The 25,985-nt window shown below is 40.6% G+C and overlaps 1 protein-coding gene across 11 annotated transcripts in view; it reads right to left on the bottom strand.

Annotated features, from left to right (window-relative positions):
• The window catches only part of LOC119176364 (uncharacterized), a 101,174-nt gene that overhangs the window by 8,117 nt on the left and 67,072 nt on the right, over window positions 1-25,985 (bottom strand). For 9 of the 11 annotated variants that reach the window (XM_075877492.1, XM_037427611.2, XM_075877500.1 and 6 more), the window contains 3 exons: window positions 17,113-17,193; window positions 11,253-11,315; window positions 2,353-2,520 (listed from right to left, as the gene is read on the bottom strand). In XM_075877492.1, coding sequence (XP_075733607.1) covers window positions 2,353-2,520; window positions 11,253-11,315; window positions 17,113-17,193 — 312 coding nt within the window. The remainder of the gene's footprint in view (window positions 1-2,352; window positions 2,521-11,252; window positions 11,316-17,112; window positions 17,194-25,985) is intronic. The other 2 variants (XM_075877493.1, XM_075877497.1) reach the window with 2 other exon arrangements.

Below are 25,985 nucleotides of genomic sequence, written 5' to 3'. Positions count from 1 at the left end.
TTTATTGATGGCTAGTATCACATGAGCCTAGTTTCTGAAATAGTTAGGACTGAAGCCTGGCTAAACTACAGCTAATTCAATGGAAAATGTTGACTGCACTCAACGATGCATTGTGAATAGAACTGCATGACAGGTTCCAAAAGAATCATGGCAAGCATTACGAGAGGCTCCAAAGTGAAAAAAAAGTGCCGCAATATCCACGAAGTGAATGATGATGAGTGGGCGAAGCTCCGGAGGAAAACCTAGTAAACCATGAATCTTCCGTACATTTTGCCCACTCGATTTTATTACAATGCTCCCCCCTAAGCGTACGTCGCCGCACTAAATCGAACGATTGCCTTCCACCAATGACACGTGCCATATGCGACATCATTCCTATTTTATAACATCTCACGTCTTTTATCATCAGTTACAAGTACCGCCGTCTAGTTTATAACATCTTGCATCTTTTCATCATCAAATACAAGTACCGCCATCTAGTGAACACTGCAAAAACTAAACGAGAAGTGGCTACATACAAGAGACGGTACCACCATCTAGTGAACACTTAAAGAACTAAACGAGAGGTGGCTACATACAGGAGACGGTACCGCCATCTTGTGGACACTGCAAGAACTAAACGAGAGGTGGCTACATACAGGGGACGCACAGCCCACGCCTTAAGGAGCTTCGCCCCTAAAAATGACTTTGGCAGGGATTACCAAGTTTGTAGCTACTAAATGAGCCATTTAGCTACTTTATAGCGATTTTCTAACTTTAAGCTTGGTTATCTCAAAACCACATTTTTTTATTCCTTAGGTACCATTATGTTTCATGTATTCCAAGATAACCAATTTATTATTTTTTCTTAAACTCCACATAAATGCATGCAGCTACTGAAGTAGAATTGAAATTATGCACTTAAAAGTTTTCATGTTACAAATTTTGATAGATGCCAATTAGCTCAAAATTTAGGTCCTAGTGGTAAAAAATTTGGAAAATTTTAATATGAAGGATATTTTACCAAACTTGCTTTAGTTAATAGACCAATAAATATGAAAAAAATGATGCATCATTGTTCAAATATTTCTTGTAGTCGCTGAGAAAACGGTACCTCAAAATGAATGCATGGGACTTATAAGGCCTACCCCATGCCCTTAAATAGTAGCAGAATTTGACTTTCCGTATAATGTAATTGATAACCTGCAAAATATGTTAGGTTTTAAAATTTACTATAATTAGAGCATTAAGCTGGTATAACATGATTGATTTGATTGACTTATAGTGTTAACGTCCCAAAACCTTCATATGATTATGAGAGACGCCATAGTGGAGGGTACCGGAAATTTCAATGACCTGGGGTTCTTTAACGTGCACCCAAATCTGAGCACACGGGCCTGCAGCATTTTCGCCACCATCGAAAATGCAGCCGCCACAGCCGGGATTCGATCCTATGACCTGCAGGTCAGCAGGCAAGTACCTTAGCCACTAGACCACCACGGCGGGGTAAGCTGGTACAACAAGCTTTTCAAAAAATTATGAATTGATGTGAGGGTAATTTGTTCATTTAACATTTAGGTCAGGGTTCGCAGCAGTGTGGATTTTTCATGATTAGGTGTATCCACTGTACAACACCCCTACACTACAGTGAAACCACCCTTACATGCAGTTGCATATATGTCCATTCATTCATTTCAAATACTTTGAAATTTAGAATAATTAAAATTAACTTTATTTTCAAAGCAAATTCAAATACTGTAATAGTCATATGAATATTCGGGTGGTTCAAATATTTGAACTGCTCGAATATACGCACAAGCTTACTTATCATGGAATGGTAACATGCCAAATGTTGCGAATCATTTATAATCTGAATTGATCTATCAGCAGCAACTGTGAAGTTGTATAAACACAACATGATGTAAACAGGGGGAGGTAAGCATGACAGAACTTGGTGTCCATGTGCTATAGTCTGCAGCACATGCACTGCGGCTTGACAAGTTGCACTATTTGCTGTTTGTGGCAGCACTGCTTCTCTCTGTCAATTCTCTTAACCTTGTAAGCAGTACAGGCTTAGAGTGGGAATGCATAATAATATAGTTTAATTTTGACCACTAATTAAGGTGTACATAAAAGCAATGGACAATATTCAGCAAATTGAACAAATTCATAATGCAGCTACAAGGCTCTTCCAATAGACTGCGTGACATAAGGTTTCTTTTATGACTTTCAAAAACTATAAATCTTACTCAGATTGCAAAAAAGATGCTTGAATCTGTCACTAAAGTTCACGATCTTTTCATTTCCACTAGGACCTAATCACATGTTTTGGTGAGTTGTCATTTTTTTAAAGCTGCTGGCTAAAGCGATTACCTTCAGTAAGTATTGCTGACTTTCAGCCTTCTCTTTTCGTAACAAACTCCTGACTGATTCCAGTTCGCACTCGACACTTGTTTGCTGCTTCTTTAAGTTATCAGTTTGTTGTCTAGCAGCAGACAACTTCTTCTCCAGATTATTCACGACTTGGTCACGCAATTCAACCTGTAACGACAAAATAACATTTTTCAATAATCAGAGTAATAATTGTGCTACCATTTCATTCTCACAACAAATAAAATATAATCAAGTTAACAATTCACAGATTGCACAATTCGACCTCTCCATATTAACAATGTCATGAAGTGGACATAATTTGTATCTATAAGCTGTGACACAAGTACCGTATTTACTCGCGTAATGAACCCACTCGTATAATGAACTCGATTGATGATTGATTTGATTGATATGTGGGGTTTAACGTCCCAAAACCACCATATGATTATGAGAGACGCTGTAGTGGAGGGCTCCAGAAATTTCGACCACCTGGGGGCACATAATGAACTCGCCCCCGGTCTTGGTCCTCAGAAAAAAAAAAATTTATCTGTTAATTTTATTTTGGTGTGATAGCCAGTGCAAGGCCGTTGATGACCGAAACAGCGTTAAATCAAGCCGTTCTATCACAAAACAATGATGTAATAAAAGTCAAAACATAGGCAACCATGTTAAACAGTTTATTTATTTATTTATTAGAATACCCTCAGGGCCCGTAGGGCATTACAGAGGGGGTGGGTACAACATTTATAACACACAAGAAAAAAAAGACAAAATAAAGAAACAAGTGTCAGATGCGCAAATAAGGAAGGCAACATAAGTCAACTAAAAATGTATAAGAATTCAAGCACATACAAGACAAAGATAGATAATGGAAACTGCGTATAGTTACAGGCATTGCTGAGAAATTGCAGTCTTGAATAACAAAGGGTCTGTTATTGCTACAACGGAAGAGGGAAGGTGGTTCCAATCGGCGGCTGTTTTCGGTAAGAAGGCTGCTGAAAAGAATTTGGTGCGGCAAAACGGAATGGCAACCTTATGCTGGTGATCAATGCGCGATGAGTGGTATGACGGTTGTGAAATGAGGTCTCGCTTCATTGATGGATTGTGAAAAAATATCTTATGAAAAAAATGCAGTCGCGCCAGTTTCCTCCGGACAGTTAAATTGGGTAGGTCAAGGTTAGATTTCATTTCTGATATGCTAGCAGTTGCGAGCAGTGCGAGCATGGACAACGTATATCAAAATTTAAAAGTCACGCCCTTCGCGGTAGAGCACCTGTCGAATGCAGGAGAAACATTTTTGCTTACAGCACCATGCAAGCAGGCACGAAAACAAAACAAGAAACAAAGTGCATGGCCGTCAAGATGACAAAAACCCGGAGTGTTTTTATGCCGCGCTCTGTAGTGAATTTAGTTGGACACCTGCTGCGCAGGGCGCATTCAACCTTTACACGAGCTACACGGCTGCATGCACTGGAGCATGGGAACGGAGTGGCTGGATGACACTTTGGCGTCGATCCGTGTGCGTTTGTTATGGGAGAAAACAGGAGGAGCTTTGGGCTACAAAAAAGATTTGTCGCACATTTCCCGGGCCAAAACAATCATGCAAAATTTCTGATACTATATAAATCCCATGCCTTTTTTCCCCACGTAATAAACCCTCCACCAAAATTGGCATCAATTTCTCTCTAAAGATAAAAGTGGGTTCATTACGCGACTAAACATGGTATATTGAAAATGAAAAAAACAACAACAAAAAACTGGAGGCTGAAAGCCAACAATATGAGACAGCGTAAGCTAGCAAGTGAAACCTATTGCAAACATGCCCTACTGTCAACTTAGCTGTTCAATTATATGCAGCCATTATAAAAAAAAAGCAAGTGCTACAGTTGTATTCACTTGGCAGAAATCCAGTGAATGTTGAGCAGAATTGAAAATACATTTTTATTTATTTTTTTATATAAAAAACCCAAACGCCCTCAACATCAGGATATTACACGAGGGGGACAGACATCACTCACATCTTATGCATTTCAAAAGACGAAAAAAAAAAAAAACTTTTCATAGTAAATGAGGTGAGACAATGTATAAAAATTTTCAAGCAGATAAACAATATAAAACAGTCACCAGATTCACTAGAAAATCACCTCAAATGACAAGAAAAATAAAAATAACATACTATGATTAGGTGGGAAGTTGTGCGTGAAGAAGATCTTGAAATATGCTAAGATTATGTTTCGTAGCAATGTCTGATGTTTATGCATTCCACTCAGTTATTATGTGATGTGAAAATGAATGCGCACAATGTAAAGACTGGCAGTTTATGCAATTGACTTTATTAGTATGATCATGACGAGGGAAGTTAGCTAATAGTGACTGAATAAATTCATCGTGAAGAGAATGATGATGAAGTTTATGAACCAGTGATAACCAAAAAAATTTTATGGCAAAGTGCTAGGTTATCCAACTCACCTTCCTTTTTTAATGATCTAACACTACTGCAACATGAATAATCAGAAAAATTAATTACACAGCATGGTTCTGCAGCGCTTATATGTTATTGATGATATATGTTTGTTCAGGGTCCCAGATGGCAGATGTGTATTCTAATTTTGAATGGAGTAACACTACGTATGCTAGTTTTTTACATGCATTGGGGCTCCTTTTAATTTATGTTTGAGGAGTCAAAGGGTGCGGTTAGCAGAGGTGAGGGTAATATTAATGTGGCTGATGCATGATGTTTGATTTTAGATAGTATACATACTGTTTGGGTATAAGGTATCTCACATCTGCATCGCAATACGCCTAGCAAGACATGAATCAGTTCCTGTTTTCTGCCACATTAAATAATGTGTCATACTACATCTTGATATAAAAGCTACTGTGATCGAGGAAAGAAGTGATCGAGAAAAGAAGTGAAGAAGTGGAAATTTTAGGGCTCATTTTTCTTTGTGAGATGCAATGTTCATCATCATCATCAGTCTGACTTTGCCCACTGCAGGGCAAAGACCTCTCCCATGATCTGCCAGTAAACCCGGTCATGTGCTTTCTGCTGTTGCATTATACCTGCAAACTTTGTAATTTTATCGGCCCACCCAACTACCCTAAATGACCAGCGGTCATCCCTTAACAACCAGCAGTTTTCCTGCCTATGCACTATGTGCCCGGCCCATGTCCATTTCTTCTTCTTGATTTCAACTATGTGATATCCTTAACCCTGGTTTATTCCCTGATCCACTCTGCTCTCTTATTGTCTCTTACACCTATCATTTTCCTTTCCATCGCTCGCAGCGTCGACCTCAATTTAAGATGAACGCTCTTGGTGAGAGTGCAGGTTTTCGCTCTGTAGGTAAGTACCGACAATATTCAGCTGTTATATACTTTCCTCTAGAAGGTTAGCGATAGATTACCATTCATAATTTGAGAATTCTTGCCGAATGTTACCCATCCCGTCCTTATTCTTCGCATCACTCTCATAGTTCGGCTCCACAGTTACTGTCTTAAGTAGACATATTCCTTGCAACGTCTAGGGTCTCCATCTGTCACAATTTATTGATAGATATGTGGGGTTTAACGTCTCAAAACCACCATATGACTATGAGAGATGCCGTAGTGGAGGGCTCCAGAAATTTCGACCACCTGGAGTTCTTTAACAAGCACCCAAATCATCTGAGCACACGAGCCTACAAAATTTTCGCCTCCCATCAAAAATGCAGTCGCCGCAGCCTGGATTCGAACCCGCGACCTGCGGGTCAGCAGCCGGGTACCTTAGCCACTAGACCACTGTGGCGGGACCCACCTATTGCAAAGCTCTGTTTTCTTCCGAGACTGTTGCACTTCATTTTAATTTTATGCATATTAATTTCACGACCTACTCTTCTGCTTTCTGTGACCAGTTCAGTGTTCATAAGCTGTAATACGTCCCCTGAGTTACTCGTCAAGACATGCCATTGGAAAATTGCATGTTACTAAGACACTCTCCATGAACTCTTATTCATAACTCTTCCCAATCTAGGGCTCTGAAAACCTCCTGTAAACATGCAGTGAATAGCATTGGAGAGATCGTGTCTCCCTGCCTTACACCCTTCGTTATTGGGATTCTGTCACTTTATATATGAAGAACTATGGTGGCTGTGGATCCGCTGTAGATTTCATCCAGTATGTTTAAGTAGTGTTCGTCGATGCCCTGATTCCTTAGTGCCTGCATGACTGCTGATGTCTCTACAGAGTCAAACATCTCGTAATCCATGAAGGCTATGGAAAGGGCAGTAAAGCTTTCCCTTGGGCTAGCTGGTGCATTCTTGAACACATATTTGGGTTGTGCAAAAAGTGTCCTGGGTACTCTCCTTCATCCATGTTTTTTCGTGCAACCCAAATATGCATTCGTGTAGAGAGGTTGCTTATATTCCTCGTATTTCTCTATCACCTGATTGATGGTATGAATATAGTCTATTGTGAAGTAGCCTGTACAAAACCCTGCTTGGTCCTTTGGTTGATTGTACTCTAATGCCGCTAATTCTATTACTATTATTTTTGTAAATAGTTCGTAAAGGACAAACAGTAAGCTGATCGGCCTGTATATTTTTCCAAGTACTTGACGTCTCCTTTCTTATGGATTAAGGTGATGTTGGCATTCTTCCAAGATTCTGGTACTCTTCTAGTCAAAAGACACTTCGTATATAATGTGGCCAGTTTTTCTAAAACAATCTCTCTACCACCTTTCAACAGGTCTGTTGTTACCTTACCCTCACCAGTGGCTTTGCCTCTTTGCATTCTTCTAGGGCTTTAGTTACTTCCCCAGTCATTACAGGTAGAATGTCGAATTCTCCATCATCGTCTGTTCGTACTGCAATCACCACACCGCAGTGAAAAACAATGAACATTGGCTGAACCCTGCAACACTTTTTCGACATGGTCAGAAAATTCTGCTGATAGGTAGTCTAGGCTCCAGAGAACATGCATGCCATACATTACAGTGCGGCGGCACGCTGTCTGGAATTCACCATTAATTCACGAAGTCAGCGAGAAATGGCTCCCTCTTTTATCTACAAATGACACCACATGCCCAAATTATTGTGCAATATTTCCAAAGTCGTCAGCCATTGGCTGATTTGAGCATTGTGAGCTGCGTAGTTATCGTGGTTCCCGTGAGACGCCAAAACCTGTCTGCAAACGCTTGCAACCACAGTGAAAGCAAGCCACACGTTCAAAAAAAAGAAAAGAAAGTGCTCAAAATCATGATGCACACTAACAAAAGAACACATCTTCTTGGGCCCCTTGTCATCCCCCTCCCTGCATACCTTTCCTATGCAGAGAGGGGGATGATAAGATCACTGGTACAAAAAGGGAAGAAAGTGCTTAAAGGGCCCTGAAACACTTTTTCAAGTAACCATGTAATGAATTCACCGCAAGAGCTTGTTGCCTCACAAATTCTATGCCGCAAAAATTTTAAGAATCCGTCCAGTACAAGTGAAGTTACAAAGATTTGTCGCTTGCTGCAGCTGCATTCTCTCTTCTCTCGTCCCTACGAAAGCGCTAGAAGCTAAGCAGGGAGGGATGGCAGGCACAAAGAAAAACGTTACGCACGCCTCGTGACCTTGAACACTTCTTTATTTTTTTTCTTCGAATGCACGGCTTTTTCAGTGTGATCGCGCACACGTGGACAAGTCGCGGCCTCTTGCGGCGATCTATGTAACGACCAAAGCGCGCAATGCTCGAGTCAGCCAATGGCTGATAAATGGGCGTTCTAAGAGTGATTTTTGAGCATATTTTGTCATTTGTCGAGAGAAGAGAAAGCAATTTTTAGCTGACTTCGATAATTTATGGTAAATTCCAGGCCATGCGCTTCGCTATATTATTTGGCTCGCGTGTTGTCGGAAGCCTCTACTACCGATCGGCAGCGTTTTCTGACCATGCTTAAAAAGTGTTGCAGGGACCCTTTAAAGCATGTGGCTAATCCCTGTAACTCCACTAATACTTGGATTCTAAACTTTTTTGTGGCAGTTGATTCATGAGATAATAAACTCTTTTAATGAAGATATTAGACAATTACTTGAAAAAGTGTGGCAAGGCCACTTTAAACATATACTGCTGTCACTAAGGCACCTAAGTAAATCTAGAGACAGTGATATTCTTTTATCTTGCCGTCTGAGTACTCCAGTGAGTGCAGGCAACGTCGTCTGTTCGTCAGTATTTGAGCAAAGCCCTGTGTATTTCCAGCCGACTCTGATTTCTTGATACAAATCTAAATTTTTTTCCATAGAAATGAAATCCATGGAGAGAAGCCAGGATGCAAACAAATTTTCAGTAGTCCCCTGAATTCTTAGTTTTTCCCATAAACTTATGAAGGTGGCAGCTAAGTATGGTGTCAAAGTAGTTTTCTTGGTAAAAAACAAAGGACTAAAAGGTGTGTGTCCTGCTGTAAATACATAATCTATACGAAGACAGTGGTAAAGATATAGGTATAAAAATGTTCCAAGTGTCCTGATCACCAAGTGGTTGAGTGCAAAAAAAAATGTAGTTCATAACATTCCCCTCAAATGTGGCCATTGTTATGTTGGTCAAATGAGCCGATGCTTGAATGCAAGGTTTAAAAAGCACTTGGCCTATTTGAAGGGAAAGCCGGAAACACATGCAGCAATACATAAGGCACGCTCTTCTTCAAATTCGTGTAGTTTTTTGTTTAATCAAACTGATTTTCGTATTTTCATCCTAATCAGACAACAAGAGCGATTGTGGAAGCTTGGCATATCTCTAGATTTCAAGGCATATGTGTCAGTCCAGTGTCATCCACAGCGCTGAATGACAACGAAGTTTACTTGCTAAACGAGATGTGATACTGAAAAGTCTTTGTTCAAGGTTTTATTTGTTTATGTAAAAAAAATATACTATACCATTCGGCTCATGCACAGTGATCATGAGGTGCTGTAACTAACTGTAACTAACTAACTAACTAATATATATATATATATATATATATATATATATGTGTGTGTGTGTAAGGGAAAGAAGTGTATACCTAAGGGCTCGTTTTTCTGTGTTTTAACACAATATTAATGAGATCTAACAGACAGTAATGCCAAGGAATGTACAGGGGAAGTTATTAGAACCAATGGAATGTAAATAAGAAGAAAGAAAAGTGGATGAAAAAATAACCAGCCGTGAGTAGGAATCGAACCTACGACCTTCGAATAACGCGTTCGATGCTCTAACCACTGAGCTACCACAGCGACCTTCCCTCCATCCACTTTTTTTGGGTTTATATGTGAATGGTGTGTTTAGGTTGTATAAGAGGGACAATTAATCAGCTGCCCGCTCATAATAAGTTCATGTGCTACGTGACGCCAAACATGCGCATAAGAGTGTTTTCACACTCGTCGTTTGGCTTATAGATGGCGCTGACTGTCACTCCTACTTCTAAATTCACATATAAACCAAAAAAAAAGTGGATGGAGGAAAGGTCACTGTGGTAGCTCAGTGGTTAGAGCATCGAACGCATTATTCGAAGGTCGTAGGTTCGATTCCTGCTCACGGCTGGTTATTTTTTCATCCACTTTTCTTTCTTCTTATTTATATTCCATTGGTTCTAATAACTTCCCCTGTACATTCCTTGGCATTACTGTCTGTTAGATCTCATATATATATATATATATATATGAGATATAACAGACAATAATGCCAAGGAATGTATAGGGGAAGTTATTGGATCCAATGTAATGTAAAAATAAGAAGAAAGAAAAGTGGGTGAAAAAATAACTTGCCGTGAAAAGCAATCGAACTTATGACCTTGATATTGTGTCACCTACGATATTGTGTCAAAACACGGAAAAACGACCCCTTAGGTATACACCTCTTTGCCTTTTATATATATATATATTGTGGGCATTCATTATGCGTTTCTCATATATGCATTATCATAATCATCCGTCTGAGTCACTGTCCTCATCTTCACTGGGGGTCACTACAATCATCATCGGGTGTGTGCACGCTCGGTCTCAGACTGCCCGTTCGATGCTGAGCCCTTGGGCCGAATAAACGCTGTCTCAACCCAGACGTCATAATATATATATATATATATATATTGTGTTTTCTTTTAGAATAAAGGTCAGTTGATAGTCTGCCCTGGTCCTTGAGAGGCTTTCATTTGTGTCTTCATGTTGTGTGCGCAAAATCTTCATTATGCAACCAAACCAACAGACCCACCTTTTAGTTTAATTTTATATATGTGCATTAAACGTGGGAGCGTCAGTCAGCGCAGCCTGTTTCCATTATGACGAGCATGAAAAACTCTTTCAAGCAAGTTGATGTCTACTTGTCTTTCTCCGTATTTACTTTACAATAACTTCTAATAACTTACCCGATACTTTCCTTGGCAACATTGTCTGTTAATTCTCACTAATATTGTGTTTAATAAAAAATGAGCCCTTTAATTTACACTTCATTCCTTTACCCTACATTAGTCTCCTGTGCTTATACAGCCTCCTATATTAACATTGGCCCTAAAATACATTTATATCTAAGCTGTGTTAGTTGATGAATAAATTCCAATGGCTGGTTGCCTACCTAGTGTGAGTGTTGAAATAACAATCCTTGTCATTGTCAAATGCTTTTCTTATATTATCTCTTCTGACTATTCATTAATCACACAGCATACAAGCATATACACTCAAACCGCGATATAACAAACCCAAATATAACGAAATATCTGTCATAATAAAGAAAATGAAAAATAGTCTTGCAATAGATGTAGTGTTAGGAATAAACTTTTATACCAAATTTTCGGGTATAAGGAACTTACTTTCGTGCAAGATGCAACTTCGTTATAAGGTTTGAGTGTACAAGTGCATGTGTGCAAACTCAATTATTTAATTATGTTGCGGCAGAAACCAACATTCAGCTCTTACCTCTTTAGCTGATCTATCCAGGTGAAGCTGCAGATCCATGGCAAGCAAAGCCTTTGACTGAGCCTGGAAATGATAGCAGTGCTAAAGACTTTAGTTGGGTGATGCTGTTTTGAAATAATTCTAATGCAAAACTTGAATTTGAAAAAGTAATTAAACTTTTTTGTTCTTTCTTTCTTTTTTGTTGACTCACTATATTTCTACTGGAGCTGTGCAAATATCAAAATTTTGGGTGCAAAGCAGACTGGAATACTGAAGAACGAGTGCGAGTCGAATTGAAATAAAATATTTTTCAAATACTTCGAAGTGAAATTGCAGAACAAAAATTGGAGGGGATTCCTAAGCATATTCTTAAGAGACAGCAACATAAAAGCGTTCCTTTTGGCTAGGTTAATGAAGTGCTGGTGAGATAGTTTTTCATAGTTGTTTTATTGAGAATGAGGCAATGTAGAGACCAAACTGTATTTAAGTACATGATTGGGCACAACCGAAATGTTGCCAACACTTTACATGGGAAAGGCAAAGATGTTATTTCCTCAACCTCTCCTCCTCTTTCAACTTCTGTGGAAGCTCAATTGATGTGGCAGACAAGCGTGTACTACCTCCAATTTCAGAGTTAGTCTGCCTCGTAAATGTCAATATAGTTAAACCTGCATATGACAAATTTGATAAATTCCTGGAAAAATTCGTTATAAAGAGGATTTTGTTATATGCAGGATTGGTACCAAAATTTGGAAATTAAATGCACAAATTAAACAGAAGGAAGACTGAAGACAGAGCTAACCCGAAACACTTATTTAGCATAAAAAACTGTATTACTATTGCGATAGCAATTACATGGACATTCTCGACGGGCTTTTGCCGTCACCACCATGTTTCGTAACAAGACTAAATCGATAACATGCCCTCGCACATCGTAAGTTCTTTCACGAGCGGTAAAAGCGAGCGCAGAGATCAAATGAGTCGGCTCATCTTCATCGCCTGGAAGGTGCAGAAGATAACATCCCCCGCATGTTAGAGCTGATGTCGAGTGCTCAAACTGATAGGAAACCACCTGTCCTGAACGAGCATGAAATAATGCGAGGGAGGGAGGGGGGATCGCTTGAGTAGCATTAATAAACTTTGATTTTAAGGGCGGTCGCGATCCTTGGCATGCTTGCTATCTCGGCAAATATCAGTGCGCTTTCAGAGTGAAGGGACTGTGTGAACGTTCCTGGAGCGGCTGTGTTTTGCTCACACCAGCGTTTCGCAGGAGTTCCACGATATCGGATCAGAAAGAGTCGACTGAGAGCCTTACTTCGTATAAAATTACAATTTTGTGCCGTCGTGTTCATTGCATTGCATTAAACACCGTTGTGTTGTTGCCAGAAATAATCGTCTAATCACAAAAGCTACAAGCCTGCGAACTCGCGGCGTGGCGCAAGACGGAAGTGCATGACGAGTCGACCTTTGAAGATCTGTCATCACCGTGGTCTTGGAGAGTTTCTATCAGCGCCTACTTTCACATCCCCTTGGTGGTGACGACACAGTTGTCTGCATTAAAAAAAAAAAGCTTCCCCCCCAAAAAAAGAAGAAAAAGCAAAGCTGAACATCGTCGGGAGCCACACCATGCACGCATGTACAGCAACGAAAACAAAGAGCGAACGACACGGACACAGGCACAGATACCACAAAAAACTATTTGGTGCAGTGACCTCCATGAGTAGTGCGGCCCCACATATGTTACGCTAACTAAAAGCGTGGCACTACCAATGCAAAAGTAGTTTTTTTTTCTCGTTTTTGCTTTGGAGAGAGAAGGAAGACATCCGCACATGCGCCTGCGGTGGCAACAACAGTGGCAATACTGGCTTGTGGAGCACAGGTCTGCCTCGCGCTTACCCGTGCGCAGTTATGAGTGCTCGCTCTTGGCTGCTGCACAGTGCGCGTCTGCGGCGGCGGTGGGGCACCCGGAAGATGCATGCTTGTACCATAACACAGGTCAAAATTACTACATTACCCGTGGGGAAAACCCTCAGCGTCTGATTTTCTAGACTTTTTATGAAACAATTTCAGGTACAAAAGAGCATTAATTGGGCCCCCATCTCTGCCACATCCATCATCTTCATGCCGGAACCAGATTTTTTTCAAGTCAATAAATTTGCGACTGTAGCACGCCTGAAAGGAAGCTTTACCATAATATGACATTGTAATGCGGTGAAGCATATTAAATATGTGAAGGGAGTACTTGCAATAGGATTTTGAATGTACGTATTTGCTATCGGGAAGTTCGAATTATAAAATACCAGTGTGAATAAAATCAAATAGCCAACACTATTAAAAAATATTTGAAATTTTGAATATTTGCACATTCCTAATTTATAAGTGGGGCTCACAAGCATTTCTTTACTGATATCTTCGGTTAGTGTTACAAGAGGTAGAGCGTACTCATGATCAGAAAAAGTGAAAAAATTACAAGAGAGAAAAATTATGCACTTGAAAAGTTGACAAACAAAAAGGGAGAAATGACTTCCATGTGACACACTAGGAATGTAAAAGCATAGATGAAAAACTAGCACCGGTATGACCTCAATGCTGGTTATTGATGCTCTTTAACCAGTATTATCAGGGCTTGCTGCTTTCACAGATTAGTTCATGGAACCTTAGCATGACAAAGAAAGTCTAACAATACTTATAACTAACAGCACAAATATAAAGGGCCCTACAATAATTCCCCAAGTAATCATTGAATGGCTTCTAAAAGGAGTAGTTTGACTCACGAATCGACTGCCACAAAACTTTTTTAGACACCTTCAGGTACAAGCGGATTTAGAGATTTGTCAGACACTGTAGTTGCTTTTTCTCTTCTCTTGTCCTGACAAATGCGCTCAAAGCTAAGCACAAAGGAATCACATGGGAGAAAGAAGTTACGTAAGGTGCTCGTCAGGACCTTGAGAACTTAGTTTTTTTCCTTTGAATGTGTGGCTTACTTTCAGTAATTGTGTGAGTGCGCAGGCCTGTGGCAACTTCCCGTGGCAGCCACAGTAAGTATGTAAATCACAAAGCTGAAATGAGGCAACAGCCATGAAATTTAGTATATGGCACGATAGTTTGGATATATGGCATCATTTGTAGAAAGAACAAGGAACACTTTCTAGTTGACTTTGAGAAATGCGTGTAAATTCCAGGCCACCTGCTGCACTATAATGCGTGATCCTCATGTCTTCAGGAGCTTCGACAACCGATTGGCAGCGTTTTATGAGTATGCTGAAAAAGTGTGGCAAAAGTGTTTGTTGAAAAAGTGAGCCTTAATGCTGTCATCTCTCACAGAGTGTGTGTCTACATGATCACTCTTAACCACTAACATGCGTTTGGAAGTGGTAAGGATTTCCCAGCCTTGTCGATACTTAGCAATACGTACCACAAGAATCGTGAAGATTGTTCAATCAGAACTATGGTGTCAAGACAGGACGTGTTTCGAGTTACCACCTTCTCAATTTCTCAATGCACATTAAGGTGCATCAAAATAGATTATCCGATCAGCTAAGATGCAGTGCAGCAGTAGCGACAGTAGGTCAGTGAAACAAATGGGTTTAAAACCCGTGTAGCTGGTTTAGCTCTCGGAAAAAGGAATAGGCTTTACCTGGAAAGACAATTTATATTAGTGGTTGGTTTTTAATTTCCAGGTGTTCAAAGTCCAGCATTCTTACTGACTTTTTCGCTTTCTGTGCCTGTTTATTATTTTTCTCATATTACTCCAGAAATGCACCAAAACAGACAAACAAGCATGCCATTGAGCATGCACTCCTGTCTCATTATGATATGCTATTATCAGCTAAGCTTTTACAGTTGCAATGACAAGCCAATGTTACTGCTGTTTCTAATATGTGGGATGATCCCGAGTGCTTTATTAATGATACTATGTTACATGAAAAGGCCATACCTGTCAACCTGGCAATTCGTAAAACCACCCATGTGGGGAAGGGGGGCGGGGATACTGACTTTTTTTAAACTTGTAGCTGTAATGAATTTGCCTTTAGCGCAAAGCATAATGATGTTTTGCCGCCATAAGTCAAATCGACGCACTTAATTACTTCCCCCATTTTTGGCACCAAAAAGAAAAACAAACAAAAAACATCGCGAAAAACAAGGAGGGGGGTGGGGTGTGTTCTAAACGCATGCACAAACATCGGCGTTGCGGTCTCATAATGGCTTGAAGTGGCCGAACACACGAGGGTAGGGTTTTCCACTAAGGTGAGGGTCTCAAAGGGGGAGTGCAAATGCTCCTGAAATTTCGTGTCATCAAAACAACTAGCTGAAAATTCGATTTCCGTCAAAACAACATGAACAGACGGGACGGCATAGCTGGCTGCCGCGAAAGCGCAGGTCAAAGCTTTGGCTTTGCTCACTACTAGATTCTTTGGACAGACATGCCAAAACGCTTCTAGCCTTTTTTACGTCTTTACTGCCTTTAATCTATCACTGTGTCAGCCACGTGCCCTCGGAGCTCATGGATCGGTATCGCATCGCCGTGATGGCGGTTTTGTGTGCGGCGGTTGTGGCAAACGGTAGTTTTGTTTTCAATGCATGTGCCTTCAAAACTAAGCTGTTTTATGCTATCAATGATAGCAACTGCCGTGGTTTTGTGCACAGAGTTTGCGGAAACCAGTTTTGCTTTGACTGGTCGAGCGTTCGCCAGGCGCACGATTCTGGAGTTCTGCCAGTAACGTTGTCGCCATACATGATCGTGTCAAACGACCACGGTTTCGTCCACAGCGGTTGTGGCAACAACAACCACACGCACTGTAGAAAACAGTGCATGAACTGGTTGCATGCATACTTCCGAAGTTTCGAGCACGCTGTTCTTGATTGGCCCTCGTTCTACAGTTTCAGTATTAAAGTTAATATCACACGCCGTGATCAGGAAAAGTGTTCGGTACATTCGAATTTTGGCCCAATGAACACATGAGTTCGGCTGGGGAATTCCACAAATTAGTATCTTCCGTCGTTTCGCATCACTGAGACTCTACTATACATTTAGATAAACGCCTCTCAAATGCGCTTATAATGAAATGCAGTGAGCTCGCAAAAAGCCTAGAATGGACTGACCTGCTTTTTTGTCAATGCGACCAGATCGCGTTCACAAATTTGGATTTTCAAGAGATTTTCATGGCAACCGTACAAACGGAAGAAACGGTAGAAATCCAGGAGTCTCCCGGACAATGCGGGAGACTTGGCAGGTATGTGAGGATGATAACACCAATACATATTGTTCTCTTCTGGTGGCGGAATGTAGCACAACGCCGCTTTTGTGGCCTCTGCCACTAGCTACGGCAATGTGCCGTAGCCAATCGCGGAGGCCACACTATTTTACTAATTTTGATTTTTTTAATCGGAAATGAAATATTATTTGTAACATTTCAGGCAGGATTCGTAAAATCGTAAGCGTGGTCAAAATTCGTACATTTTGCAGGAAAATCGGAAGAATTGGTAGGCATGAAAGGCTGACTTGTTTGCACGCCGAATGTTCATACAAAGCATCTGTTGCTGCATGCAGAGCTTTAGAACATAACATGTTTTAAAGTGTCTTGTGTGTGAGTGCACACAGGCAAACATTTTTCCAAAGTGATAGAGCTCAAGGATATCTGTCAAATTATGATTAATTAATTTGCCTGTCATTCTAACCATGGCTCTTGTTGGATGTTTATGGCTTTTTCATAAATAATCAAGATGTATTTGCTCCTTTAGACCATTTGTGTACTGATGAACCTATTACATAGATGACTCAATAACCCTACTTTTGTTTTGCCCTTTTGTTAAGTTTGCCAGTATGAGTTACCCTGGCTCTCATAGCATTTTTTCACTAGCACTAAAGGAAAAGACATACCTCTTCTAATGCCAATGTCAGATGTTCCCTTAGACAGCAGAGCTCCAGGTCCCTTTTCTCGTTTCCACTTGGTATACATGTCTGAAATAGAAGCAAAAGGAAGTTGCACAATGCTTAACATAAAAGCTTTAACCATGGCTTCCAGGACTACTGATAGAAGTCTATGTGCTCAATTTCATCACAAGTGCACAACAGCAAAGACATTATTCCAACAGTATAATCCAACATTTTAGCAGTCATAATCCTGCAATCTTACACAAAGGGCAACAAGGCATGGAAGTGTGCATATTCATGTTTTCTCGCTACATGTAACGTGATCTTACAAAGTGTAAAAGCAGTAGAGTTGTACAATAGGTATTGGAGGTATTTTTGTGCTATAATATATCCCAAATATTTGATAGATATAAAGATGCTCAGTGGCCTGCGTATCAAACTGTAGGAGCAGAGGCCCTTTGTCAGGCTGCATAGCCTTTAGTCTCTGCTTCTGCAAGTTTTTTCAGGGCAAATAAAAAAAATTCAAATTTCAATTTCAGACCCTTTTATAAGCAAATTGAGTAAGAGTAACAATGACCCAATCAAAACTAATACAAAAATTGCCACAAATTCAGTAAATTAACAAATTAGCAAGAAACATTGTAACACTCAAACAAATGGAAAGTATGAATGACAGGTCGTTGGATTACTGTTATCAGTGTAGAAGAGCCCACATGCTAAATATAATGACTTTCTTTCATGTGTTGTTATTTTTCTTTTTTGCTTCGCTGTTGTTCTAATACTGGCATTACTGTACCTAGAGTAGTTTTAAAGGAGCACTGACATCAAAATTCAGAATCTAAATGTGCCCCTCATTCGATTGCTCAGTATGCGTAGGTCCTCTTAGCTTAATTTGAATCGCATCCGTCATTTTATTTGTCATGTCAGTTTATTTCGACGGCAAACAGCATACGAAAGCTCAGCAGAAAATAGAGTGCCCTGAGACATCGACACTAGTGCTGCGTGTTTGATGTGATACACATCACACAAACCATCTCGAGTGACTACACAAACCATTCTGAGTAACTATGCGCTAGTAGCGATGATGTCTATGATCAAAGTGTTTTTATTGTGGTGCCGACTGGCGCCGAAGCCTGGAAACGTTTTTCGTGAAACCACAAAACGTAAAGCACCTATAAAAGAATGGCAAAAAAAAGAGCATGATTCAATGAGTGTTCTTCAGCCAGCATTTCCGGGAACCGTTGTGAGCTGCAGTCGTCTGGTTGGAAGCGCACATGAGCGCGTCTTTTCATTGCACGTATGTTATACGCATACACGACCAAAAGCTATCAGAATGGAGTAGTGTAGCGATAAATGACATTGCTAACAAGTGACATGCAGGTGTCGTTAATGGTGATTTTTAGTTCGTTCGTAGGCTTCTTTCCATCCGCGTAATACCGGCTACTACCGTCGCAACCGTGAGAGGCTAAATAGGTAGAGCTATCTAGAGGTGCAAAGAAAAACCTGGCAAGCAGAGAATGTATTCTATTTGTCCACTGGTGTGCATTGCCTGTGCAGATATTTCATTGACCCCTTAGCATATACCCGATCGCTGTGCACACCAAAACTCCCCAATGTAGCTAATTGAGACCCACTAGCGAGCATGGCTAAAGCATGCATCCTTGGGCACCTTCTCATTGCTGCTTGGAACAGTATTCATTTTGGAATCGCTGTTCTGTAAAGGGTCGATCGAAGCAAATATTATTCGCGACGTCACGAATCGCGGCGATTACAAGCTCCAGACTTGTATTCAACCCTAGTCGGCACTTAGTAAAGTGACGACGGCAATGTATCCGACAGGGTATGACAACATGTGTGCCTATCAGCCGAAATGTTTGCGGAGCAGCTGAGCCTCACGTCACTCTTTTCCATGGAAAAGTGGTCAGCTGTGGCATGATCTGGCAGCGGCCTCGAGGAAGCGCTCCCAGCACTAAAAATGGTGGGCTTGCAGACCTTTTTGGATCATGCTAAATACCAGTGATATAAATCAAAAGTGATAGTTATTCGTCCCTTAGTTGCGTTTTAATTTGTGAATTGCTACTAGGGGGTCGATAGCTACTTGTTGATGCAAGAATATTGACATGAGTAAATTTGACGGCAGGGCTCCTCTAAATGAACAAATTTTAATTAATTTTCACTGCATTGTTGATCAACTGTACTAAGTAAGATACGTTACAACATGTAGCTGAGCAAAGAATGTTTTGTGCATATTCACTATTTCAAATGAGTATTTCATTACTATAATTACATCTTCATTTGATGAGTACCTTAACAAATAGAAACTTTTGACTCGTAAAACAGTTATTAGTATTTAGTTTAAGCATTAGATCTGGTGTATAGCAGCTGCTTGCTCCAAATGTCAAGTTTGCTGAATCACTGTGTATGAATGCAGAGTTGTAGAGTATCTTCACAAACCACTTATTGAATTGGTTTCTGTACAATACAACTTGCATAGTCCTTTATTCTGAGTTAAAAAAAATATTGCAAAGTATACCAAAAAAGCGTCTGACTGCTGGCACACTGCTCTTGTGCTGCTCTTTAGCATACAATTGGTGAACCAGATCACCTGCGGTAATTTTTGGGCCCTTCATCACCTTAGCAGCGCTTGGCCAACAGTACGCATTTGCACTGTAATTCCAAAGGTAATGGGCCCAAGTGTGGGCCACCATCTAAACACTTTGCCACTTTGCAGTGGCCACACACAAGCTACAGGTGACCTTGTTCACAGATTTCACCCTTGAGAGCAGTGCAGTAAACCAGTGCTGTCACATGGCTTGTTCCATACTTTCAGACTTTCTTTCCAATGGGCAAAAACGACTATGTGAAACATACTGTAAATGAAACAATTTAATCAGTAGTTTTTGAAGGTTCTCTACAACTCTGCATTTAGACTTTGGGACCTCGGCCAAAATTAAAAAGTTGGTAATTATAAATATTATTTGAATTGCACACACGGATACACAAGGACACAGAAGAAAGAGGGAGAGAGAAAGCTGGCAACTGCCACCTGGAGGGGCACAAGGCCTGCTTACTCTTTCGGGAGGAGGGAAGAGATAGAGGAAAGAATGGTGGGAGGGGAAAAAAAGGAAAGAAAAGAGGGAAGTAAAGAAAAAAATGACGAAAACTTAGACAAGCATAAGTAAATTATAAGAAAAAAAGTTGGTTAAGTAAACATAACGAATTAATGAGTTGACGGGCAAACAAATAGTCTTCAAAACTAAAGGCTTCTGCGAGTAGTATGCATTTGGTTCAATTGACGTATGATGCGGTTTTCATTTTTAATGTCTTGGACCAAATTACATGGTACAACCTGTATTTAACGTGTTTCATGTAAAAACTATGAAGGATTTAAAAAGTGGTTGACGGCTACTGAATCAAACCAATGACATATTGTTTGCCAAAATTTTAAGCATGCTTCATTAGTTAATTACTATGATCAATTATGCAAAACTATTAATGTCTACTTTAGAGCTATGGGTTTCGTTCAGCTATACAGGGCATTCGAAAATGAGACCAAACCATTTTTTTTTTTTTTTTGTGGCAGTGTACATATGGAGGGTCAATTTTTTCTAGTGTTTTTAGAAAGACCACAAAATATGAAGTAAAACCATGTGGCTGTGTTCATGTGCTACTTTATTGCAGAACTTTAAACCGTGCTTCGAGCGAAAGAACCATTTACACAGTATGTCAGCCCATCACTTATCAGGGATGCTGGCACAGCCTTGCCGTGTGCAGTTGTGAAAAATGCTGCTGTACTGTGAAGCCAGTGCCTAGTGACACGGCCACTCATTTCTCCCTAGCCCCCGTGCCCAGTCGCTCTACTCAAAGCATGGTTGAAAGCACAATGCAGTATTGCATGAGCACGGTCACATGATTTTATTTCATATATCGTGAGCCATCTTTTACCTTTTACTGTCGATTGTCATAAATTTGCGACATAACGAAGAGATGCTGACCAAGCAGCTCTTGAAACACCTACTGGCTTCAATGCCAGCTGTTATATTCTCACGGCGAACATGGCTTTCAGCACGAGACATCTCCTACTATCTCATGTGAGGTATACCAAGCCGGAGGCCACTGTTGTGTATCAGGAAAATGCAAAGCATGTGCAACAGCTCTCACGTCTTTGTTTTCTGCCCGAGTGATGCATGTTCAATCTCCTACAAAAAATTTTCAGTGTTGATAAATCCAAGAAGTTGCACACATGTTACGTCCTCTTGAAGTAGGTTTTTTTGTTGCATGATCCTCGCTTACATGATATGTCACGAATTCACGACATTTGGCATTTCAGTCAGTCAATGGTGACTATCGGTATTATTGGCATATGAAGGACGTCTGCTCACTTTATAGGAAAAAAAAAAAAAAGGGGCGGGGCTCCACACACACTTGCCGCCTGAATATAAATGAGACAGCTGTTTCAGTGAGAGCAAAGATGACGATATCTGTCCTGATCCTCATGCACAAGCACGAGTGTCTTCAACGAGCAGTGAGAATAAAGACCAAGATGCGGTAGATCAACCAAGTGCCTCTCCAAAACATGCAGTGTGATTGAGGGGGGTGGGGGTGGGAGGGGACCTTTTAAGAACAGCAGGAAATATCACACTGGAAAACTGCCTTCCTCAATGTGACACTCCGAGCTCCTTTGGATACAAGTGTTCGAGCTCCCATTGAATATTTCAATACTTCAAGGATTTTTTTTTCTATGACACCATGGATCATGTCGATGAGCAGAGCAATCTGTTTGCAATATAGAAAAATACTAACAAAGAACTGGCTCCATCTCATAATGAGCTAGATAAATTTCTGGGTTTCTGGGCACAATTAAATTCATGTCACTCAGCCGGCTCCCAAAAAGTCAGCTACACCGATTCCTGGGAAAGGATGTTTTTCTGCGGATCATTGAGTGCGGGATTTAGTTGTAGAAGAATAAATGTTTGCCAGGGACTCCAAGTTTCATCCCCCTGAACAGATCTCCATTATTCGTGCAGTGATGGCATACTTGTGTTGCCTTAAATACATCCCTATAGTAGGCCACATATGAGCTTAAGTGCCGGTTGTCACGAATTCACTATAATTCTAAAGGTATGCAATAAAATTGCATTTTAGATAATATAACTGCAGAATTACATAAAGGTTGCAATTTAAAGATGAAAAACAAAAGCCAAATTTTTTTCTTGGGTGCTTTTAAATACAGGCATTAAAGGGCCAAATGCTGGACAAAGATCACCATGCAGCATGTACGCTGTCTCAAAAAAAAAAAGTTGGTTTTTTAGAATGCCCTCTGAAATGTAACAAAACGTGCTTGGCTACAACATTAATATGAAATTTTGAATGACAGATCTTAGTTAAACAATTAACCACAACATTAAAAATACTTTAACAACAGCCATATGTTGGAAAACCATATTCAACCGTGTCTACCCTCCATTTTTCTAAAACCCTTCTTAAATTTATTAATTTATTAGTTTGTCACATGAGATGCTCTGTATATAGTGAATGAGATGAAACAATATTAATCTTGCTTTAATGTTAGGCAAAGAGAAAAGGAGAAGGGAGGAAAAGGTTATGTGCACTCTTTTTACAACAAACAAAAAAAGGCTAGAAAAGACTAAAATCACTGCTGAGAAAGTGCCATGCCATGCTGCACTCCATGCTTAATTTTCACTTTTCTTTTCAACTTTCACTACTACAGCCCACTTACTGTGCTGCAAATTTTTTTTTTGTTTGCCTTCTGCAGCACCTGCTCACCGAGATTCCATTGGTTTTTAAAATATCTTCACTGCCCGAGTCATTTTAAATAAGTTTAGGAAATGAATGTTCTGCCTTCCTATTCTGTTCCAGTAATCAACCTTACCATAAAATTAATGAAAATAGTGGCAGGCAGGGAAAATGAGTGTTCCACTCTCGTGGTCACGGCGAGTAACGGTGCTGACTTAACACTCCCACATTTAAATGCACATATACAGTGAAACTTCAGTGATACGATCACATCTCGTACAAATTTTGGAGTGATACAAACTTTTCTGTGGTCCTAGTCAAGGTCCATTAGCATGTAGTCTAATGGAGTGCAGTTGTTGTGAACCCATTTACACCCCCTAAAGTTTGATACGAATGTAAGTTACCGCACATGTACGAGCAAACGCTGTCCGTGCTGTTGTGGGTGGGTGACAGGACAATCACACAGGCACAGCAAACCAAGCATGGGCATGCACACGCACACATGCCAACACTCCCATTTGCACGGGAGGCTTTTGAATTTTGGGCAAACCTCCTGACGAGCAAAAAAAATTACAGCATATCCACGAAGGGAATTGTAAAGAGTGGGGCAAAGCATTCGTCCGTGCATCCGTCTGTTCATCCATGTGTCCATCTGTAACTCACACTAGCGCCAGCTGCTGAGTGAGTCATACAACTAGGTGGTTACGAACCGGTCACAGAAATGCATAGACAGACCCACGGCTTTAGGAGCTTTGCCCCTAAAAGCTTTCTAGAATTCGGGAGGAGCTACTTGCAGTGACGGGTCACAACACATCATGTTCATGATTTCACACGCTTGCACAGGCCATATATCCTTGACAATTGAAAACTTCATTCACAATAATTTGGAGCTGTTCATGCTGCAGCCCTGAGAAACAATAAACAAAAACGTGCACCAACTTTCTTTCGTCACCTATTAATTTTCTATATTTTCTGGTGATATGAATTTTTTCGACCGCACGAGATTTGTATCACTGAGGTTTCACTGTGATGATACGTGATTTTTATTGGTGCGAGGGCCATACTTGGCCAAAGAGGGCCACGAAAAATTACATTAAAATAGCTATGATGTGTGGTTTGCAGTCACATGTTGAGAATGTGAACTATAGTGCTGTTACGTGGCTGTATAGGGGCCTAAAACCCCGCGCCCTAGGGCAGGTAAAACATATATTTAAAATCATGAGGGTGACATGAAATGCAGGTAACACGAATTAATGGTGGTGGTCGTTGAATTTATAATGAGCTATATGGCATAAGCACGAATGCCTCATCGATAGCCCTGGTGTCCAAGGGTCACGAGGCAGGTGCTATTTTAATGTTGTAACGCAGCAGCAACTTCTACTCATGGAGGTCGTGCTACGAGGATGCCTAAAAATATGATGTGAAAACTATTTACATCCTTTAAAAACGCAAACAATAACTAAAAAGCGGTTGCCTACCTATGAACATCGATCAGTGCAAGGGCATCATGATGGAAGGAAAATGGAGAGTGTTTTTTTCTAATTGTATCGAATTCCTTGCAGTTTTAAAACATGAAGCATGGCGAGTGGTTCACTGCACTTATCGCATAGAGGTGGATCACCACCAGACAAAAGGTGTGAGTGCGTACTGTATGTATGTCCTATTCTTATTATGGTAAATGTTAATTCTGTGTAACGCGACTTCAATATTGGCGGCCTATTCACAAGATGCTTCTTGAGGAGGCGAAGCTTATTTTGTGGTTGCCTATCTCATAAACGCTGCCAATAATCCCCGAGTTTTTGTTTAAGGAAGGGTTACAGGTCAAACTCAGGGACAGCTATAGATGTATTGACAGTGGCATACTCATAGGTGAAAACAGCTAGTTTATCTGCCAACATGTTTCCTTAAATCTTGCGGTGTCCTGGCACCCAGAGACAAGGGCAGGGTTCGTATGTTTTTTTAGGGTTTTCAGAGATGTTACTACGCTTAGGGAATTGGTATATATCACCGCTTTTGACAGTTTTAATTCTTTGATATGTTCTATGGCCGAGAATATCACATATGCCTCTGTGGTGAAGATGCTCATATTGGGGTGCCGAACACCTACATCGGAAAAGGATAGACCGAGCGCTGCGTAAGACACAAACGAGTCTTTGACGCCTCAGCGAAAGCTTCCGGACATGAATACTCATGCTGGAGTTCAAGAAAGTGTGTATGAGCCTAACAAGAGGACGCTACAAGACATGAAGCAACGGCTTGGATATGCCAGCTGTGCACCACCACAATAACTAGATGTGACGCATCCCAAGGTGGGGTGAACACATGAGATTAACTCTTGCCACCAGAAAAATTCAAAGTAAAAGAAGTGAGGAGAAGACAGGAAAAAAAAGTGAGAGAGAAAGACCAAAAAGCAAGGAGAGAGATAGAAAGAGGCCACTGCTGGTTTGCCCTGGGTGGGTCAGCCCAAGAGTACCGTCTACGTGAAGCTGAGGCCAAAGGGTTGTGTTGCCTCTGCCGGGGAACCTTAAAGTTCCAATCACCCAGCATTAGCTCAACCCCCAAGATCCCCTTTTCCCTGAACACAACTCAGCTACGCATGGCAAGGCATGGAAGGGAGTCGCAACCCCCCACTGGTCCGTGTCCGTGGTGTCGCCACACAACAAACGCCTGCCTGCTAGGGCAGATGCCCCTGTTGAAGAGGTTTCACTGTATATACTCTATACCCTATAAAGTGCACAGGGGGATGACTGCCATTGTAGATAAGTTGGTAGAAAATCCGATGTGTTATTTTAAGGTTGCAGGTTTGGTCCCTGCCAGTGGAAAGTTATCTTTGCCTATTTTACTTTCTTGACATTTGCACTAAAATTACAAAAAATAACATCCCTTACACAGTAGACTCTCAATAAACAGAAATCTGCTAAACAGAACTGCTGCTTAAATGAAAAAAGTGCTTCAGGCAGAATTTGTTTTGATCTTGTATTGTGCACCCATAATTCATCTTTCAGTAAATAGAACTCCTGCTAAATGAAACATATTTTTCTGGTCCCTTCAGGTTACATTTAATGAGAGTCTACTGTACTTATCCTGGCTTTCTCATCTGTTAGTTTAAACTAATGTTGTGC

The sequence above is a fragment of the Rhipicephalus microplus genome, chromosome X (genome assembly GCF_043290135.1).
Source record: "Rhipicephalus microplus isolate Deutch F79 chromosome X, USDA_Rmic, whole genome shotgun sequence".
In the NCBI taxonomy this organism is placed as follows: Eukaryota; Metazoa; Arthropoda; class Arachnida; order Ixodida; family Ixodidae; genus Rhipicephalus; species Rhipicephalus microplus.
This window is presented reverse-complemented; position numbering and strand designations above follow the sequence as displayed.